Source organism: Pomacea canaliculata, linkage group LG2 (assembly GCF_003073045.1).
Source record: "Pomacea canaliculata isolate SZHN2017 linkage group LG2, ASM307304v1, whole genome shotgun sequence".
Classification (NCBI taxonomy): domain Eukaryota; kingdom Metazoa; phylum Mollusca; class Gastropoda; order Architaenioglossa; family Ampullariidae; genus Pomacea; species Pomacea canaliculata.
The window spans coordinates 40,034,116-40,056,408 of NC_037591.1; the positions used below are offsets into that span (position 1 = coordinate 40,034,116).

Here is a 22,293-nt window from a genome sequence, read left to right on the forward strand (position 1 = left end):
ATTCTAACGTGTTAAACCTTATTTCGCTTTTCTTGTTTTAATAATAATTTTATATGTTGTACAACTGTGTTGTCGGCTGTGTCTTCACTCTTGGGTGGAAGTGATTACCTTTGCGTACGCGTGTGGACGAGTGGATACGAGAGGGAGAAAGTCGGTGAAACGAGCCAGAAGTCCTCCTCTTTTCGGGTGAGTTAGGTCACCTTCGCGCCGCACAGTCGTCAGGAAAGGGTTGTATTGTAAAAGAACAACCATGTAAGGGACAGCGCCTTTGTTTTTTTCACATGTTTATATAATGTATTTAAAATTAATAAAACTTGAATCTTCAGTAAAATCTTCCTGCAAATTGTAACGGGTGTCTAATTTTTGCTTCCATCAGTATTATTTTATTAATATTTTATTTTACCAGAAATTTTTAAAGGTAGATAACTGGTTGCGAAGAAGTAATTAGGTTCACTTGAATTAATCGTTCTTGGTCACCTAAATCTGCAAACCATGAAGACGACGAACCGTGAGTGTGTATAGTGTGTGTCTGTAGTGTTAAATTGTCTATCAGTGAGTGTATGTTGTAACATGTGAAGTTTGTATGTTTACATGTTTAGGGTGAGTGTTTGTTGGTGATTTAGTTTATTTATATATTATGTAAAGAGGCTCTGAGAACATTTTTGATTATGCGCTATAATGATCATCATAATTATTACTAGACCTATCCCTGTTTTAAACAAGGAAAATGTAAGTAGCCAGCTAGTGTCAATCAATCGTGTCTTTGTTACTAATTTTAATTGCCTCTATGTCTCTTTACATCTTTTTGGGATTTTTAGTTTGTTTGCTGCCTGGATGTTTTTATCTTTTTTGAGTTTTTTTTATTTTTTTTTTTGCCAAGCATCTGCAGTGAATGCAATCATATTTTATTATATCTAGTACACCTATAATCTTTCAGAAAACAAAAGGTTTGTCTCTCGCAACAGTTTGCAAAGGTATTAACACATAAAAATGTAAGAGAAGACATCGAGTCAGCTCCTCAGTACTGGCACATGAATCATGAAAGACATTCAGCGGGATGCAAATAACACAATTTACAAACAGACAATGCTGCCTGATATTAGCCAGCTGAAAATAACAAGCTCATACGCCTGCACACAGACGTAGACGAAGGTTCAAGAACCGTACACACTTATGTTTTAAGAGCCAGAAACGGCACATGCTAGCCCTTATAGGCAAGATAGGATCAATGCTTGATGATGATGATGATAGATATGACGATGACGACGAAGATGAAGATTACGAACGACGACGACGACGAACTGACCATGAGATGATGAGATGATGATGATGATGATGATGAATAATGATGATGGCGGCGGCGCGGAGATGAGGAACGAACTATGACAAAACACAACATAAACTCACTCAAGATGTAGATTTCTCCAATCTGATGAACAGGTTTTTAGCTCTGGTTTGTTCACAAGAATAAGCGAGAAATTGTTAAGATTTGCTCCTCTCTGTAATCAGTTGTTCTCTGTTAACAAAAAGACAATTCACTTCCCCTTCCCAACAAGCTTCCTCTTCTAAGACTTGGAGAGATGATCGGCCAAATGGTTGTCAGTATGCAAAGTTTGTCGTCACGTGACTGTTTTCGATGATTGGCTGATCGCACGCACCAGGATGAACACGTGAACGAGACAAAGCCGCTCGTCCTGTTACTGTGTGTGTGTAGAAGTTTGTCGGCAATGCTTGTACTGGTGAACCACACCCTACACTTTTAGACGCTATCAGCTTCTACTATCGTCACATCGTCAGTATCATTAAGCATATGGGACTGAGCATAAGTTAACATGTTTATTGTTAAATGAATGAAAGAGCACACGAACGAAAGAATTATAGAAGGTGGGCTACTGCTGTGATCCTCACAGTGTTGAGTGTAGTGATGTATATTAGGCAATGCACGCACCAATACAGGCAGAAGCTCAAACAAGTTTGTTAAAAACTACCAGACATGAGAATTATTTAATTTGATCGTTTTTCTGTCGTTTTTTCTGACACACTTCGTTGCTAATGCTGGTCGCTGCCGTGAAACACCTAAACAATTGTCATCTTTGACAGCCTGTGACAATTTAGTATCCTCAAACATTTGTGAACTGGACATCAGAGCACAAGCGATGTTATTATTATTACGGTTTTGGCATAATCATAATAATTACAATTTCACTGCGCGTTTCATCATTATAGAGTAGAATCAATGCGCTTTACACAAATAAAAACACATTACATTGCAATACAAGGCACATACAGATCGTAAAACTTTTGTTTAAATTAATTTGAGCATTCCATTTGGCTATTTTTTCGCCTGTACGTCAGTTGTTTTAGAAAACTATGTAATATTTTAGCTGTGTATGTTTTATACCATGACAAGGTGTTTACTGTCTGCCTCTTTCCTTCACACATGAATTACATCTGCAATCATTTTATGGAACTGTCGAAGGATCCGAGCCAACTTTGAAGAACTCGAATTCCTAGCATCTGGTTTCTCTCCTGATATTGTAGCTCTACAGGAGACTATTCCCCTACCTTCTCATTTTCTTCAAAGGATTTTTATGTCTCATAGTGTTCATGCTTTGACCTGCTCTAATTTTTTATTTCTTTATCTTTGTCTTTTGATTGCTCTCAAACAGTTCGCCTGCAATACTCAGGCTGTTCGCTAGCTCAGGAAGTCCAAACTTCACAAGCAGTCGTCACTAGGTTTCATTTGTGCTCAGTTCACGATAAACACCAGTCAGCAGAAGTGTTTCCTCTCATCAAGTTGTGGCTGGACGGTGTAGATAACACCGTGATAGAGAAACTGTTCCGAATAATTTGGGCAATGTCTGACGAATACTAGTCTGCAAAGAAAAACAACAATAATAATAATCGCACTTTTTTCATTACTCGGCTTTACCTGTAGACTTGACTTTTCTCTGTCGTATGCCATAGTGTCATCTTATTGCCTGTAAAGTACTTGTATGCGGTTTTTTTTTTTTTTTACAAAACGTGTAAACCGATGGAAAATATTCATTATAAATCCTGTCTACATTGTGTGCAAACTATATATTTATACTCAATGTTCTAAAAATACATTTACAATCTATATCTTTTAACAAGAGATGCACGTATAAGTCTATATCTTTGACCTCTGGTACCTCGTCGTGGATAAATGAGACTAACCTGTCGAGAAAACTGTTTACTTTGATCTGTTCTCTATTAGCAGAACTATTCATTTTGACAGTTAACAGTATCGTTCTCGAAACATATTAATCATCAAGCTTCGATACCGAATTCACCTGCAAATGTCAATTTAACAAAAAAAAAGGGTAACTTTTTATCGAGCTCGTAATTCTCCGAATTGTGAACAGCGTAGAGACGCGTGACACTAACAGTTGGAGACAAAATTATAATAATTCGCGCTAACTCCATCTTTAGTTCCCCGGGAGAAGATCTGAGGAGAAGCTTCCAGGTTTTACACAATATTTATCTGGTGATGAGTAAGAGCTGATAAAACCTAAAGCAGACACCGTGTTGTCTTTACACAACATTTATCTGGGGATGAATAAGGGTTAATGTTTCCTACAAGAGACACGGTGTTGTCTTGCTATAGGTTGAACTTTGGCCACTTGACTACATGTCGCTGGGCTCCTAAAAACTGACCTTGCTGGCTCTTATCTCGATTAAACACATGTCGTGTTAGAGAGGTTCTCTATGAGTTGTTTCCTTTTGAAACCTTGTTTTCTTTTTTTTTCTTTTTTCTTTTTGCTCCGTTAAATAAGTGTGAAGCTCTCTTGTTGGCACAGGTCCAGCAAGTCGATGCGTTCTTCCGTTTTAGAGATTTCTTTCTCTGATTTGATTGCCGTTACAATTGGTTTTGATATTTTGCTTAAGAGGACAGAGAGTCGAAAAAAATGTTAGGTGGAATTTTGGGGGTTCTTTGTTTTTAGTTTTTTTTTAAATGTAAGTAGTCCCAACTTTTTAAGGACTTAAATGTTTAAACCATGTTTGCAAGATAACTCCATATTCAGAATGTTTGTAATTTTGGCATTCATTGTTTTGGTTTAATGAAGGTGTTAAAGAAAAGGTTTTTTGACTTTTTGTCTATCCTTCCCGTAGGTACCTTATACTCCTTCAATTAAGATAAATTTGAGGAGATTACTTCGTGCTGCAATATATTTATTCTTGTTTTCTTCTAGTAAATTATTGTTGTGGATAATCAGTTGATAAAGATACTTTTTTTTGGTAACTTCGTTCTTCTTTCTTGTTGTTTGATCACCGGTAGTGCACTGCTGAAATTAGTTATATTAGTATGTTCGTGTGGTAGTGTGTCACTTGTGTTGATTTTACTTGAGATTGCAAGGTTCTCTGCCACTCATCCTACCTAGTAGAGACCATTTTTCTCATGCTTTCAAAAGCTAGTCTCACCTCACATGCAACTAGTCGTACATCCCATGCAAACTATTTTTGTGTTACGTCTGAAAAGTTCAAGGAAGTTCGTCAAACGGTAGATAATAGGACTTGAGATGTAAGTAGGTAATTTAAATTATTTACTTTTTTAATAAGTTGCTCCGCTGGATTCAGTAAATTAAGTACAGTATATCATGTCAAAGACTTTTAGAATACTCTTTTCGAGTACCTTTTCCAAGACTTAGAGGTGTACCTGATAACAAAATTATTGATGACAAGCGATTTGCCCGCTGTGCCACCAGACCACCTGATCTACCTCAAACATCACTTACACGTGTAAGATACGAAAACGAGTCTACAGAAAACAAAGAGACGTGTATACATAATGTTCGATGGTTTGATGTACTGAAGGATGTACTCTTAAATGACTTATTACATTATATATTTTTTCTGTACATTTCCTGTCATGTTAAATACTGTATTTTATGTGTTTTAGACATTTATATCTATGAATTATAGAGTAAACAAATAAATAAAATATTTCAGCGCAAAAATCTTTTCAAGTAATCTTTTAGCCTTGGATAAAGAATGTTAATATATTGCATGAAGATAACAATTAAAAATCATTTGTATTGTATAAAGAAAAGCTTTTGGTGCAGCCTCACATCCCAGGTAACATTCTGTTTATCGTCAGTTGTTTATCATTGCCGAGGTAAGACGATAACATTTAAGCACTGTGAACAAGAGTGTTAAAACAAGTAAAAATAAATACCATTCAGCAGAGCAGTATACTGGCATCTGTGTTTCAAACCAGAAAAGAACAAGCTAATAAATACTTCATCTATTACTTTGATGATAACACAAATACTAGAACTTGTACATTTTTTCAAACGTAAGAGTAAAATAATAGAAAGATTAAAAGATAATATATAGCCATTTCATAAACATTGATTTAGATAAATAGCACAGCTCTATAATCCCGATACCGTCTAAAACATAAGCTTGTGAAAAATGGACATAAAAGCAAAATATATAATTTTTTAAATAAATGAAGAAATATAGGCCAATAAAAACTTGTAAACTTTATTAAATAAAATAATTTTCAAAGAATTATTTAAAGTAAAAACGAGGTTTGACTTGAGTGCAGTGTTCACAAACATTACGTCTTCCGCTTTCTGTGGCAGTGAGATCTGTCAGCAGCAGACATCCCCCAGTGTCAAAATGACTACAAGCTATTGACATAAAAGGTGTCATGGCTCTCTCTTTCTGTCTCTCCTGTCTCAGTTTCTCTCTTTTCCCTCCCTCTCTGTCACTCACCCTTCGTCTTTCTTCCTCACTCTTAATTGAGCATCTCATTCCTAGCGGACAGGCATTCAGTAACTTAATATTTTAGTTAATAATTAGGATGTTTGTTACAGTCTGTGTTTGTGTCTGTTGCCTTTCAGATGTTGCCACAAGATGGCACTGCTAGCAAGTTCATCAGCTTGAGCATGAGAAGGCATGCATTGTTACAATAGCATGCCTGAAGTTAAATAACAAAACAAGAATGCTCAAACTGTAATATCCACAGGATGAAGATGATGCGGACCAGGATAATGATTATAGGTACAATGTACTCGTACCTATGCAGGATGTTCCAACAAAAAGGATGCAACCTGCAGCAGGTGAATCTGCAAAGGCACAGACTTGTTGATCGGTTCTTCTGAGGTTTGAATTATGTGCTTGTTATTGCAAAGTATTACTGTATAATTAATAGCAATCAAGCATTGCCCACAAAACAGTGCATGTTGGGATTTTGGGTAAGTTATTTATGTGAACCTTTTTACAATAGATATTAATTTAGGATCGCATAATGAGTATCTCGTCCATATTCAAAATACGATAAATATGTATTTCTTGTTTCACTAATTTAACTGTGAAATAGTTTTGAGAAGAAAGTGTGGAAGAATGCACACAGTCATAAACATCATTACCAGGTACATCTCTTACTGAAGATTATTTTATTTGTCTTAAATATTTGCACGAACGCTAAAGCAGATCATACATATGTCACATGGTAACAAATATCTGTGTGTGTTGTTTCAATTCTTTTTACCTGTTTATAAAACAACACAGTAACAGCAGTTGGTTCAGCACAGCAATGTCTAACTTTGATGTTTGTTTTTCATTGCTAATTTTTGAGTGCTCTAAATGAACTTTGTACGATGAGCACTTACATCATTTATTATTATGTAATAACAAGTTGAAAAGTATAGTCAGTTCAGAAAACTGGTCATTAGGTTATTATAAGCATTCGTGTCTGTTCACATCCTTTGAAGGCTCCCCTGTAAAGAAACAAATCAACATTCACATGTTGAAGCACACATGTTCAAGTAATTTGGGCATTTTAAAGTTCAGTTGTATGGTTTCTTTATTACATGACACTAAAGTACAAAAAAAAATTTGATTTCAATTGATGTAAATAAGAGTTTTCTGCACATTTCTTTTACAGTAACTTCATATTTTTCTAAAGAGTAATGACAAATTTCTCTCATATGACATTGATACTTTTCTGTACTTCCTGTTCGCTCTTTGTTTCTTATTCGTTAAAATTATTATCATTCTGGTGTTATATGTTTTGTTACATTGTCAACTAACAGGTTTACAAAAAAGGGTAAAATGTGGGGGAAAATACAAAAGTTCATATAATTTAGTATTCTACTGTACTTTCGTTAGTGTGTGTGTGAAAAAAACCTTATTAAAAATTTTACTCCTTAATTGTTGTTAGAGGTCAATTTCAAGAAATATATCAGTAATACATCCACAAATCATGAGGTGCAGCATATAGTAAATATAGAAATATCGGGTGTTTTGGTTATTGACTAAAAATCTTCATGAACAGTTACTTTAGTTGTTCATGTGCACAGTAGTTAGCTAACATATTGTTACAAACTTTGTGAACTGTCTGCCACTTTGTTTTCCACCAGCTCAACAGAATTTGATGAGGCAAATGAAGTTGATGGACTGTCTGCGATGATCCCATCTTCTTGGTTAACAAAGCTATTGCTGTACAATAAGTACTCTACATGACAAGACAATGACAAGTTTCCTAAATGTTACTCCAGAAATGTAATAATTAACTGTTGGCTGTTGGCAAGGCATTTACTGTTACATAATCTATCATAGTTGTAAAATCTGAAATACCTGACATTGTATATCATTCATTTTTTTCAGATTGTACGTACATTTTAATACATTATATATTTTTAATGTTATGTACTGGCCCTCACCGACTATGAAGTCTGGTAAATACTAACCCTTCAGTGACAGCTGATCATTTTCAACATAAGTTATGATGTCACTGAAGTCATTGAAGGCACATCTACACAAACAATAAGATGAAGAAAGTACCTGTGCACAAATGTTTTATGTAAGGTGCAGTATACACTGACGCTGCTTCTGAAACATATAAATTTATTGGTCAATTCAAGGTAAATCAGGCTATATAAGAAGCTTAAAAATAAGTATTACTTTATTACAAAAAGTAATGGCATGAACACAGTTTATTAAAAGCAAGCCTGAGCAGTTTGTGCATTTTTCAGGCTGAGCATATCTTCCTGGAGAAATAAAAAAGAAGACTTGTTACAGCATTCATATTATAAGCTCATTAAAGGGTGCAATGACTCACAACATATTAGGCTATCAATAGGCTATCAATAGGAAAAAGTGGCTAGCTACAATCAGAAGTCAAATTCCTTTTAAGGCGAAAAAGTTTCATTTCAATCACACTATTATTACACAAACAAAAAATAAAAAAAGAGTTAAAATATATTTTGATGTGCTATAAAATACATAGAGATTTTATGCCATTTGTAAGGTTTGATTCTTCGTCTAAAATATCAGTATGATGCTGTTGTATTCACAGTGTTTTACTTCACCACCCCCTGTGGCCTTTCTATGTTCTTCGCAAAGAAAAGAAAGAAAGAAAACACTTCAAGATATATAAAAGCAGATAACGAGCATAGCCACAAGAATGTAACACAAGAATTTTTGGCAAATCAAATTAAACAATGAGTCTTCGACAGTCTCTCGACTTGAGGAACAAAGTAAACTGAGCCCAAACAACTGCTAAGTACAAACCTCTTCTAGCAACATCCATATTTCCTTGTTTGACCAGTTCGCCTGTCTTGGTTTATAAACTGGTGTTACATGTTCTAGATTTCTCTTGTCTTCCATTTTTTGGCGATGATATAAATATAGAAATGACGTGTTTTGGTTTGCGCATGCGCATGCGCGGATTTCCCTTAGGCATCCCGTCCCCCCCCCCCCACGATGGAATGTCAAGGACGTATGCAAATGTTGACGGTCCAACAGCTACGATCGAGGCGCTAGAAATGGGCGACATGACCCACGCACGATAACCCCCAACCCCCGCACACGTGTTTTTTTCTCTTGTTTATTATTTTTTTCTTTGCACTGACTTGCTGTACGCATGCGCGAACATTACAAAACCCGTGTGTGAAAAAAATAGTCGCGACCGCAGGCCAACTGCTAACGGGGTCAGAGGTTAAGCGATGCATAAATTACCCGACGACAAGACAGCGGCCACGGTTAAAGAGAAACGTTTGCAATATAAGGGAGGTAATCTTTCATTTACAAAGATACAAGTTTCACAAGTTTGAGATACAAAACAATTTGTTGATGAGCGTTTCAAACTAAAACACATACACAAAGAGATCTGATGTTACGGCAATATATATATATTATCTTCATGTCTACACATCAGTAGTACTGTAGCCGGACTGACGACTTCCTCTAAGACCAACACCGCGGCCCCTATCACCAAGTCAGTCCGTTCCTCTTGGGTGTTCCAGGGAGGAGGATGGAAGTTCCCAAGGAGAATTTTCCACTAAAATTCCAGCTCTCAGTCGTCGGGTGCTTTGTCTATTGTATCTACCTCGCGTTGTGTTCTTTCTATTTTCTTCATCCACTACCCACCCGCACTCAATCGACCTTGGAATCCACAAAAGACCTGCTTTTCTTTCCCAGACAAAAGTGTCTTTTCTTCGGTGTGTCAACTCCATGCATCTTCATGTGTTTTCTCAGCTGCTGTGCCACAACTACAAGGACAACACAACTCTCTCGCGCTAGTAGTACACGTTCACCTCATTCAAGCATTCGTTTGTACTGATACGCTCACACAGGTAAATAAGTTCAAAGAGATATATTTATGTACATAATGTACACATACAACTACTGTATTTATTCTAACCTATGTAGTCTACTAAAATACAGTCCCTAACTCCCTGGGGTGGGGGAAGAGGGGGTTGAGTTATGCGAGCAGCTTTCCAGTGGGACCATAGCACCTGGCGGCAGAATGGTTTTTCTCACTCACTCAGAACCAAAGTGTTACTGTTTTTCCAAGCAGGACCAGCCGCCTTTCGGTAAACAAGTGCAAGCAATGACTGTTTCTCGCTATTTGTACTGGACAGTTTGGGTACTACGTCACCTGCTCTTGTCATCCGTCTCGCGCTGCGACCAGTGATGGGGTGGAACGGGATCCGGGTAGAAGGGAATAAGCACTATCAGCTGTACAGGCTCCCCTACACAAGCTCCCACTACAGTAGAGTGACTCGCTAGTGTAGTGATTAAATCACTCGCTTGGTGCCACTTCAGTAAGAGCTGAGGGTTCAGATCTCGGCTGGGGACACTCTCTGTATGTCACAATGTATGTGTCCCCTAACTTGTTCACAGGGCTGGGCTTCGAGAGTTTTCTCCAGGTACTCTGGGTTCTTCCCCAGTCCCAGTCTCTCATAGTGAGAAATCCCCTCAAGGTGAAAACACTTGCCTAATAAATAAACCAACCAACCAAAAAAGAAGAAAAAGAAACTTTCAACACTACCTGTAGTTTCACTTCTTGTTGTTTGATCGCTTGTTAGTGCCGACGAGGTAGATACTGAAAATATGAACATGTGGTTGACAGTTTAAAATATTAACACAGCTACAGGTTTCGAAATAAAGGTTGCTCAAAGATGAACTGTATTTGATCAATTTGCAGAACAGAGAAGATAAACCTTAGCGTGTCATAAAATACAAATCTTAAAGCTCAATACACCCAATGATTTGACAGCTATGAAATATAAACAATACAAGGTGAGCATGAAATACATTTTCTAGGTGAACTTTAGGTCGTGTAACGCAGTCGAGTGCTGAGGGCTTTACTCACGCAGTCACACAGACACACAGTCACACCGACACACAGACACTCGAACTTCCCAAGCTAACGACGAAACCAATCGCTCCTGAAGGAACGAATGCGCAAACGCTCGTGAGTACAATATAAAATACAGGTTTTTAATCAGTTATCAATGTTGAGAGAAAGAAGAAAAAGAAGAAAAGGACTCACAGAACAAAACATAAACAGACGAGCAAACAACCCAGCTATTAAATCACTACAAATTGTTTAACACCCGCACAAGCCTCAGCACTTCACGCTTGAGCTCAAAAGTAAACTGACCTCTGACGTCACAGGGTCAAACGCACCCCCTTCCCCAATCGCTGTAAGAGGCAAACACGCCTCAGAAGTAGCAGGTAGGCTAGAGAGGGCTGATAAGTGCTAAGCATACGCAGGTAACAAGAAGAGGTATACAAGAAAGAGGCGCTCAGCCTGTGTCACGCCGGCGATGTCCGTCACACTCAATGGCTGCAGCGATGCGTCCACGGAACTCAAAGATGGCGATGACAGCGACGGATATGATGACTGACGAGGACGAGGACGATTAACTAACACCTCCATTGGAATGTAGACTGTTGACGATTCGACAATATTCTGGACTGAAGAAGACCATTTGAAAACACTGACTGATGATCTGAGATGGAGGACGAATGATGGAAGATTTAAAAAAAAAGACTTGATTTTTTATATTGGATTTGAGCTTTCAGAACACAGCGAGGTACAGTTCAATGCTCTCCGGAACTTAGCAAAAACCTCTCCCACTTTAGGTAGCCCCTCCAGAGCCTCTCTTGAAATATTATCACATATCAACTCGTCCGCTACGACTGACACAAAACAACCATTAAAACACATCGGAAAGAGAGACATAAAAGCCTGAGTAGAATGGACGTAGGGCTCGTCTAGAACTGAACTTTGTAACTCTAACATCTCCACCGTGGCCAGCGGACTTACCTAGGGTAAGAATATCCTCAGGGCCTTGTCCCTCCCATCCCTTCCTTGCCCTACCCCGACCTGTGTTGAACCATGACTGCGACACGCGACACTTTATGTTAGCAGATTTCATAATATTAGCAAATTTAGAGATAATACGGCTGGTGCTTTTGCTTTCTGTGTGATGTATCAAACAAAGAGAGAGATGAGGTAAAGGAGTTCGAACCTGAAATATCATTCTTTTCAGAGCGGCGTGGAATTTTTATAATGCTTTATATACGAATGGAGACCAACACTAACAAGAACAAGGTCATATTAACACCAGTAGCACAAACTAGGAATTTCAAAGAACAGAATACAGCTTAAGGATTTGAACAGCTAGAAGCACCTAACGGCCACCATGTTCAACCATGACAGCTGACTGCGGACATCGTGTCATGATCACAACAGTAACAGGGTAGACATGGGTAGGACATGCAACCCAACCAGTAAGTTTCATTGAAAGAATCGTGTTTATAAAAATCTAACTTTCCAGACCACTGACAAGTCCAGCTCATCATGTAAAAATGCCAGGCACATGTACAAGTTCCGCTATATTCCTCTCTTGGTGTACAAGTGTGTGTCACTGTACCTGCCAATATGCACCTGCCAGTACAGGCCTTTGTAGCCAATTGCCGGAGGAGGATGATAGGAATCTGCTACAAGGATGACAATCACATAGTACAAAGAACGATTGGTACCCTGATACATTGGGAACTTTTCTTGTTACGGTGAAGAAGCACAAACTGCTGGTGTTGTCATGTTTGTCCGCCCTGTAGGAGAAGAAGCGACTCCGTAGTGGACAGTAAAGCAACTGAATGGCGAATGTGAAGGAGTTCATCCGCTCACCACTGGTCAAGACAATCCCAAGTGGCGTGCACAACAGGTGAATGAGTAAATATGAGTGAAGAAAATGTATATCTGTACAGAAAGTTTTCTTGCTTTTTGAGGTGCGAGTAAATAAAGTCCAGAAAAACAGACAAATATAGGAGCCATCAGAGAAAAGTCTAATCTGTACATTTCTACATTAGACTCACCTTTTTTTTTCACTTAAATTTTCTGCCACTACCGAATGTTTTCTCACCTGTATGTATTCTCTCCTCGGCATAGACCCGAACATCGTTTACTCTCCCTTTAACTTGCACAGTCGCCCTTATTGTTCCATTTTCGCCAATGCGATAGATGTGTGTTGTGTTTGCCAGATGTCTGTATAAAAACAATATTTAAATGAGTACAACCTTTTTCTAGCCATATCATGTCCAATTTATTTTGATGTATTTGTTGGCTTACTAAGAGACAGAGCTGGCGCTCGGGGGATGCAGGGCTTTAAGAAAATAAAATTGCGGGGCTTTTGGAGAGCGGCACAACATTCCTCAGCAGGGCAATAAAAATGACGGACTGTCTCATCCCAATGGTGCATGTGTTAATTCGCCTCCTCCCCAATCAGGCGTGGGGCCTTAGGCGGTTCCCCGCCCCCTCCCCCCACCAACCGCAATCGCTGGCTCTGAGAAGGATCACATGGTGAAAGCTGGTGGTAGTGAGTGGAAACACAGAAATACAAAATATAACAAAAAAGTCTCCTATGCACAGCACTACCAATCTGGTTTGTTTTATATAGTTAATAATAATGATGCACGACAAAATAAAATATAAGCAATCAAGTTTTTTATAACAGGAGCAAAAATTTTTAGCTTTAAATTGTAGTATTTGGAATGGTTCCGTTATTTGTAAGCAAATGATTTTAATCTTATTTACACAACTATTAATTTAAAAGTTTTCGATGACAATATTCAAAAAATTTGAAATTATACAAAATGTTCTTGAAGATTCGTTTGGTTCGTGATTAATGTGCTAGCTTTTTTTTAAATATCTCTGTGAGGTTGTAAACCTCTTGTTATGGCGTATATGACTAGTCATCCTGTACAGGACCTGCTCACTGTCGCCCTCTATAGGCACGAGTGGCTTGTCCTGTCAGATGCTACATTAATGCAGGTGCCCCCTGCCCCTCCCAATAACAGGAACTGGTCAAAAGTGCCCAATAGAATTTTCTTATTGGCCTAGTGTCCTTTTATTCTAGTACCAATTATTCTTTAATATTAATTTTCTTTTTTTTTTCAAAGCCAGGTATTTAAAGTATTAATTACTGAAATGATTACAATGACTTTATCTTAAACATTAAAATCACCACAGCTGCTCAACCTCAGATAGAGTGTCGGTGGTGTGTGATGTTATAGATGCGCACATGATTATTCTTGATGCAAATTGTTGTTTGTTTTGTAGTAGACATATATAATTTGCCTTCCTTTCACATGCTATGGTACATATTAACGCTGCACCTTGCATCTTTCTACTTTTAATTTTAACTTCTGTAACTAGAGCACCTTCCCATGTTTAAATTGCCTATAGAACCAGTAAAGTTGATCATTGTCATCATTGTCATTGTCAGTGTAGAAAACTTACATCGCGAAAGAAGTTGTACAGAACGAAGTTGTATTAACCAAGCAGCTACAAAATGAGACTGTTCTCCTACATTACTGTGCCTTTGTCCATCGCCATGAGCTGTGGACAATCATGTCTCGAGCTTTGACCCTGTCTGTAAGTGTTTGGAAGTCGCTATACAAACTAACATGTTACATTATACGTACTTTCAATGTGAGAGTAGCAGTCCTTGTCTCTGTGTTATGAACTACCCTTTGCTTATCACAACACACCCACGAAGAAAACTATGAGCTACAGGATTCTATTCGATCATCAGGGAGTACCGATAATTACGCCGCCTCCCAGTACAATCTCAATATTCTCTGAAATACGGATTAGCCTCGGATGACAGCTCGAGTAGTTCCGCCTGCTGAACTAGGTTCCGTAAAAACTTCACCTGGGGTACTGCCTCTGTAATATCTCTGTGCTGTCCCTCTGTGACTGGGTTAGAACCTCTGTAGTGTCTCAGTGCTGTCACTTTGTGACTGGGGTAGAACCTGTGTAATATCTCAGAGCAGTCCCTCTGTCGACTGCAACGTAGATGTAAGGATGATTCGACTTCTGTCTTCTTTTGAGCGAGTCTGGGCTCATTGTTCCTCCGTTCTTTAGTCCCTTGAACAGTTTCTGCTCATTTTACTATTCCTCCATCATAATATACGTTTGACATTCACGCATCATCTAGCTATACCTTTCTCAAACACTAATTATATTACTAACTCAGTATTAATTCAAATATTTACATCTAAAATAGGTCGAAGTTACGAAATATATTCAGAAAATAAATAGAGAATTTACATATGGTTTATCTTGTCTGGACAAAGAATTACTTTTTTACCTTTCTCTTCTTTCTCAAAGTATACAAAGTTCCTTCTCCAAGCAGTCTTTTCGGTGAATGGTGCAACTGACAGAATATTCGCCTCCAGTAAACACTATTTATAGTGACATGACCACACATTCACACAACACGTTACACGTGTATGACCTGTCAAGAGTGATAACCCCCGTCCCTGTCACCCACACATTGTGAGTCTACATTGAATTTTGTGTCTGTCTCGCTCTTACATCACGCTTCCAAAAAATAGAATTTCGCTACTACTCAACAGAGACGCTAAAGATGGGTATTACATAATGAATTTTTTGAACATTGACAAATGCAAAAGAAATATAAAACGGTTTTCACTGTTGCTACGTGAAAATGTTATTTTAAAGCTCCTGTCCTAATGTTAAAAACAACATTGTATCCTGCTGTAAGACATTGAAAAAATCTTAGTGCTTACTTTTTAGGTCCCCAGTCCGTGACAAACAAGTCAGTTTGGTAGATATCCAGGCCCATAAAAAACGAGCCCTGATATTTAAAATAAACTTCAGTATTTCTGTCGTCCAGATCCGTCCATCCTATCAGCTGTGTGTCTGCAGCTGCCCAGTAAAGTCTCCTGCCTTCACATTCACATCCATTCATCCACCCGTTCACACACCCATGGTGCTGTTAATACATTCATTCTTCGCATACAAAAGAATTCACAGTATGAGGGAAAACAGGAATGGACAGACACGAATATGTACACTTTTGGATGAGTTTAGGAAAGTTAAAAAAAATTGAGATATAAACAAGCAACATCAAATCCTTGAATGCACAGGTTAAGAGAATAAAGTGAACTTTCTAAAAGAAAGTCTTTAAAGGAGACAAAAATAACTAATGATACAAAAAAGACAAGAACATCTTGACATTAAAAATAAATAAAAGTGCAAAAAATAGCGAAACATCTTACCTACTGTGTCCAAAGCAAGACCATGAGGACGTTTAAGATGCGCGATGGAGGAAATAAATATCTGACGGTGCGAGCCGTCATAGTTACACCTCTCTATTTTACGCGAGACAGCGTCACTTCAGTACAGCACACTGTTGTTTGTACAAAGAATTGGAAACGATTTTAAGACATGTTTCTCTATTTAAACAGCTACTCAATGTCTTTAACTGCAGATGCCACATTAGAACACGAGGATTTTGTTCTTTCTGTTTTAATTATTTTTATTTTCTTATTTAAAACCCTTTTTTTGTTTCTTCTTGTAACTCTTATCCAAAGTCCCGAGTGTATCATCATTACCATGTAAATCACACAGCTCTATATGTTTTAAGAATGAAGTCTCTTGCATGAACTGCTACGTTATTTGTCAGCATTGTAAAAGTATTAAAAATAATAGCTCAATGTGTTTATCATCATTTCCAAGTCTTATTATAGTCACCCATTGTGTTTGTCCAGCTCGATGTCTACAGGCTGACCAATGTTTGAATCGACGACAATATGATGACTGTTGTTGTCCAGTGATATCATTCCGATGACATTGTTGCCATTGTCGGCATAGAATAGTAGCCTCGACACAGAGTCCACAGAAAGGCCCAATAGGGTACCTCCTAAACATTGCAACGATCATCGATTTTGTATATATTTTTCTTTGAAATGCAATTTTATAATTTACCTTGGATTTACAACAAAGTGCGACTTAACAATGGAGTAAAACGAAGTAAAAACTATTTCTTTTCTTATCTATAGTTATAAATTTGGTGTCTCATCCTAGCGTATTTATTATTTATGATTTATTTTTAAATACTTGAAATTCTTGCGTATCGTGGTATACTAATCGAAGGTTCGGGATGAATGTGTTAATTTCTGTGTAATTACATAGCTGTACTGCTTATACAACTTGTGACTGTTTTCCAGTTTGATCATGTCTTTGTCCTAAATAATTACCTAATGAGATTTACGTTAGTTACAGACAGACTTGATTATTTTTCTGTTACTTTCCTACAATTTTTGTTTACTTTACAGTGATTTTACTGACTACACAAACCAAAGAGGACAGTAAAATAAAGTGAGAAGACTATTGGCAGAGGGCGGGCATGTGTGAAGGATGTATTAATGAAGACATTTTAGTGATCATCCAAACACAGCGACCAAACTTTGTTACAGTAAACCATACTCACACTATTTTAAGGGAACCATATAAATCTTTATCAGTGATATCTCTTGTCTACCTGGCTAGAATGTCACTTCTCTTCATCTTTTTTTACTTGTAGACTTTTTTCATGTATGAAATTGGTGATTTACTATTTTAATACTTAGCGACCTTGGCTCGTTTTTGGTTTCTTAACATTTGATTTGTGTTACCTTATGCCGGTATACACGAGGAGGCTTGAAGAAAAATAGAGTGAGTGGATGATGGAAAGAATTTCTTTCCCTTTCTTCCTTCTTTATGTTGATGTTCTTGCTGCTGTTGGTTTTAGATATTTTTATTAGTTGTACTAAACAAACCAGTAGGTGTATGTATGTGAATAATCAATATTATTAATGAAGATAGAAATATGTGTGAACATGTGTGAACATGTGTGAATATATTTTTAGTATCTCAATACCCTTGGAGGGTGAAAGAATAAAGAATCTTGAATTGAATCTCGTGTGCTGGTGTTGAATTGTCCCAGTGAACATGTCCCTATGAGTGTATTATGCATTTTATATTTGTTTTGTATTTGACTTTAAGTAAAACATTTTAAGTCTTAACTTAAGTAAAAACAAATAAGATATAGAAAATAACTTTATACGTAAGCTACTTTACCTTGACTAATACTGCGAACCAGCCGAGCATCGCTGCCATCAAGGTTAGCGGATCGAATGGTCTTGTCCTGTACATTTGACCAATAGACACGACCGTCTACTGAATTGTAGTCAATACAAATGGGTTCTGTAGACCATCAGGACGGATTGTAAAATTACTTCCAGTGTCGATGTCTATGCGATGGATGCAGTTATGAGAGTCAGTGACAAGGAGAAACTTCTGTGGAATGATTGCTGTGGACAAGATGAAGTGGTTTCATATTTAGGTGAAGAGTTCGCGGTCAAAGAATGTTACCTCAGAAACGATCTCAATTCTTTCGATTATTAAGTATATGAAAATAATTATAAATAAACGAAAAAAATTAAGCTTAATTGAAAGAAATATATCGGAAGAAAATAGAAGAGATAAAAAGGAAAAAGAAAAGACAACGAAGTAAAAGAAAGAACAATAACTATTTAAGTATTGCTTCGGCTGAACGCAATTTCGTGTTGTGTTCAGTGACAGTATTCCATACAAAGACTCTTTTTACCTGAGAAGAAGGAAGTATTTACACCTAGGTAATTTGGAGCAGTTTCACAAGTCAAAAAACCTCACGGTATTCTTACGTTAACTTAGGTTTTCTGAAGGAAATAAGCCTGTATTTCAGAAGTTGCCATTTACAAGAGAGAAGAAAAATAGTAAAGAGAGAGACGAGGAAAAGGATAAGTTTATTTAATATCTTGACTAAAGAGTTAACGATTGCCACCTGCATTTACTAATATCCAGATGTTGCGGTCAGCTTTTCTTTTCCCGTGTTTCAAACTATGTGTACTGCAAGATTTTAATGAGTTTCGTGCCTTACTACCTGCCATTACACCTGCCTTGTATTCTCCTTCTTCTATAAGCATATCCGCCGTGGGTTTTATCAGGTGTCTGTTCAGAGCAACGTCTGTTATTCCAGTGGACAAAGCTGATCTCCTTGCAGGCGACATTTTATATTGTTGACCATGATGTCGATATTGTATTCACTTCTTAAGCCTGGGTACATGATGGCGATGACCCAATTACAAAGATCTTACTCCGCCAGGTTCATATCCTTCCTTCGATCATCCCTAAGATGGTGACTTTGTTTTTTTTTACAAAGATATTCCTTTCATAGCCTCTTCTTTCTATGGAGTGTAGTGGGTATAGTATGGTGTGATTTGACTAAATACTTTGTCAATGAGGACTTGTTTATTATTTGGGATATGTCCCCGTGTGATTGCCGTATTTTCAATACGCTTGCAGTTGCTGATCTGTTTTCTGCGTGGAAAGAAGAGCTGAACAAATAATGACAAAAACAGTAATTTTCAGTATAAACAAAGAAAGAAAACTCCTAAAAAATGTACTTTGTCTGTGTGTCTTCATGTCCTTGACATATGCCAGACAATAATACAAGAGAAAAAAGAGACTGAGAAGTAAAAGGGCAGAATCGTAATAATTTGTAAATTGCTGTTTACCTGATGACTAAGTTGCATTGAAGCCAGTGCCTGACTGTGAGCCAGACCGGAATCTGATCCACATGGTGTTAGACGTGGACCTCACTCTGTCCGGAACACTCGTGTTACAGAAGATACCCATAGACGGTGACAGCTCGGAGCTTCCATCCCGTATCTTAGCATGTGAGCATAAATTTATTAAATACTGAAAATATTCACAATGATGACTGCTAATGCTAATGTACATTTCGCTGTTTTATAATATAAGAAAATAGCCAACATACACCCAAGGCAAGTATTATGAAAGGACGATGTTAAACCATTTATTATGGGAAACTGCATCGAGAAGCAGTTTCGAACCATAGAGGAGAAAATAATACAGGGTGTTATTTCTAAACGACTTTAACGCATTTATGTTGATAAATTGGTATTACTACAAACCTTTTCAAAGGAATATGACTCCCATAATGTGGGCCATTCTGTGTACCTTTTTACCTATTATATACTAGTGATAATGTCCAATTAAAAAAAATTCTAATGAGATGCAGAACGCACTCAAAAAATACAATTTGCGCGTAAATACCATATCTGTCCTTTACAGGAAAAATTGATGAAGTTGTATGGAATTAAACGTATAAATTAAACTAACACAATTAAAGTCAGGGCTTCTGTTTACGCAAAAAATTGCGTACAGTACCATTTAAAGTTCGGAGGACCCCTTTAATTCTCGTCAATGGGGTCCCAGGGGACCCCTTCAAATTTGGCGAAGAACAGATACAAAATTGGGTAACTGTAGTGTCTGACATCGTAGCCCAATCTATTGTTGTCATCTGCTACAAGGTGACAGTTACTTCCCTTGCACTGAGTTTTTTTCCCTTACCGGGAAGAGTTCCATGAACCTATTTCCAAGATGTCGTTAACAGCGTGGTTAAAAGGATCGTCTCAGAAACGGAAAGAAATTGAGCACCCCAAGTACAGTGAGCATAAGCTCATCACAGATACTTGCACACTCTTCTAGACGTTACAGTGCTTTGTGTGCATGAAAGGCAGTTAAACAAAGTAGTTGATTTGTTGGGGTTTTTTTCAACTTTGTAAAGGAACCCTTAGAGTAAGCCTGGGACCCCTTAGAAATCTGAAGAAGGGGTCCCTGGGACCCCAAAGAATTTAGCCTTAGTAGAAGCCCTGTAAAGTATTATATTGCAATATATGTAAATCTTCTAAACAAGTGTCACAATAATACACGCTTAGAAGGTTCAGTGATATCATTCCGATGACATTGTTGCCATTGTCGGCATAGAATAGTAGCCTCGACACAGAGTCCACAGAAAGGCCCAATAGGGTACCTCCTAAACATTGCAACGATCATCGATTTTGTATATATTTTTCTTTGAAATGCAATTTTATAATTTACCTTGGATTTACAACAAAGTGCGACTTAACAATGGAGTAAAACGAAGTAAAAACTATTTCTTTTCTTATCTATAGTTATAAATTTGGTGTCTCATCCTAGCGTATTTATTATTTATGATTTATTTTTAAATACTTGAAATTCTTGCGTATCGTGGTATACTAATCGAAGGTTCGGGATGAATGTGTTAATTTCTGTGTAATTACATAGCTGTACTGCTTATACAACTTGTGACTGTTTCCAGTTTGATCATGTCTTTGTCCTAAATAATTACCTAATGAGATTTACGTTAGTTACAGACAGACTTGATTATTTTTCTGTTACTTTCCTACAATTTTTGTTTACTTTACAGTGATTTTACTGACTACACAAACCAAAGAGGACAGTAAAATAAAGTGAGAAGACTATTGGCAGAGGGCGGGCATGTGTGAAGGATGTATTAATGAAGACATTTTAGTGATCATCCAAACACAGCGACCAAACTTTGTTACAGTAAACCATACTCACACTATTTTAAGGGAACCATATAAATCTTTATCAGTGATATCTCTTGTCTACCTGGCTAGAATGTCACTTCTCTTCATCTTTTTTTACTTGTAGACTTTTTTCATGTATGAAATTGGTGATTTACTATTTTAATACTTAGCGACCTTGGCTCGTTTTGGTTTCTTAACATTTGATTTTGTGTTACCTTATGCCGGTATACACGAGGAGGCTTGAAGAAAAATAGAGTGAGTGGATGATGGAAAGAATTTCTTTCCCTTTCTTCCTTCTTTTATGTTGATGTTCTTGCTGCTGTTGGTTTTAGATATTTTTATTAGTTGTACTAAACAAACCAGTAGGTGTATGTATGTGAATAATCAATATTATTAATGAAGATAGAAATATGTGTGAACATGTGTGAACATGTGTGAATATATTTTTAGTATCTCAATACCCTTGGAGGGTGAAAGAATAAAGAATCTTGAATTTGAATCTCGTGTGCTGGTGTTGAATTGTCCCAGTGAACATGTCCCTATGAGTGTATTATGCATTTTATATTTGTTTTGTATTTGACTTTAAGTAAAACATTTTAAGTCTTAACTTAAGTAAAAACAAATAAGATATAGAAAATAACTTTATACGTAAGCTACTTTACCTTGACTAATACTGCGAACCAGCCGAGCATCGCTGCCATCAAGGTTAGCGGATCGAATGGTCTTGTCCTGTACATTTGACCAATAGACACGACCGTCTACTGAATTGTAGTCAATACCAAATGGGTTCTGTAGACCATCAGGACGGATTGTAAAATTACTTCCAGTGTCGATGTCTATGCGATGGATGCAGTTATGAGAGTCAGTGACAAGGAGAAACTTCTGTGGAATGATTGCTGTGGACAAGATGAAGTGGTTTCATATTTAGGTGAAGAGTTCGCGGTCAAAGAATGTTACCTCAGAAACGATCTCAATTCTTTCGATTATTAAGTATATGAAAATAATTATAAATAAACGAAAAAAATTAAGCTTAATTGAAAGAAATATATCGGAAGAAAATAGAAGAGATAAAAAGGAAAAAGAAAAGACAACGAAGTAAAAGAAAGAACAATAACTATTTAAGTATTGCTTCGGCTGAACGCAATTTCGTGTTGTGTTCAGTGACAGTATTCCATACAAAGACTCTTTTTACCTGAGAAGAAGGAAGTATTTACACCCTAGGTAATTTGGAGCAGTTTCACAAGTCAAAAAACC

General features: G+C 37.2%; 2 protein-coding genes across 3 annotated transcripts in view; both read right to left on the reverse strand.

Annotated features, from left to right (window-relative positions):
- Positions 1-22,293, reverse strand: part of LOC112556888 (low-density lipoprotein receptor-related protein 4-like) — a 260,038-nt gene that overhangs the window by 29,932 nt on the left and 207,813 nt on the right. The gene's annotated exons all lie outside the window — the stretch shown is intronic.
- LOC112556904 lies at positions 6,392-21,934 on the reverse strand. Of its 2 annotated transcripts, XM_025226349.1 has the most exons (11): positions 21,702-21,934; positions 19,177-19,330; positions 17,699-17,931; positions 16,331-16,499; positions 15,860-15,986; positions 15,364-15,549; positions 12,693-12,814; positions 10,307-10,360; positions 7,816-7,863; positions 7,358-7,470; positions 6,393-6,749 (listed from the first exon to the last, which is right to left on the reverse strand). In XM_025226349.1, the coding sequence occupies exons 5-11, from the start codon at positions 15,934-15,936 to the stop codon at positions 6,729-6,731; spliced, it is 621 nt and encodes a 206-aa protein (XP_025082134.1). In that variant the 5' UTR covers positions 15,937-15,986; positions 16,331-16,499; positions 17,699-17,931; positions 19,177-19,330; positions 21,702-21,934; the 3' UTR covers positions 6,393-6,728. The 2 variants fall into 2 exon arrangements, with proteins under 2 accessions (XP_025082133.1, XP_025082134.1); XM_025226348.1 differs by having other exon boundaries at positions 6,392-7,470.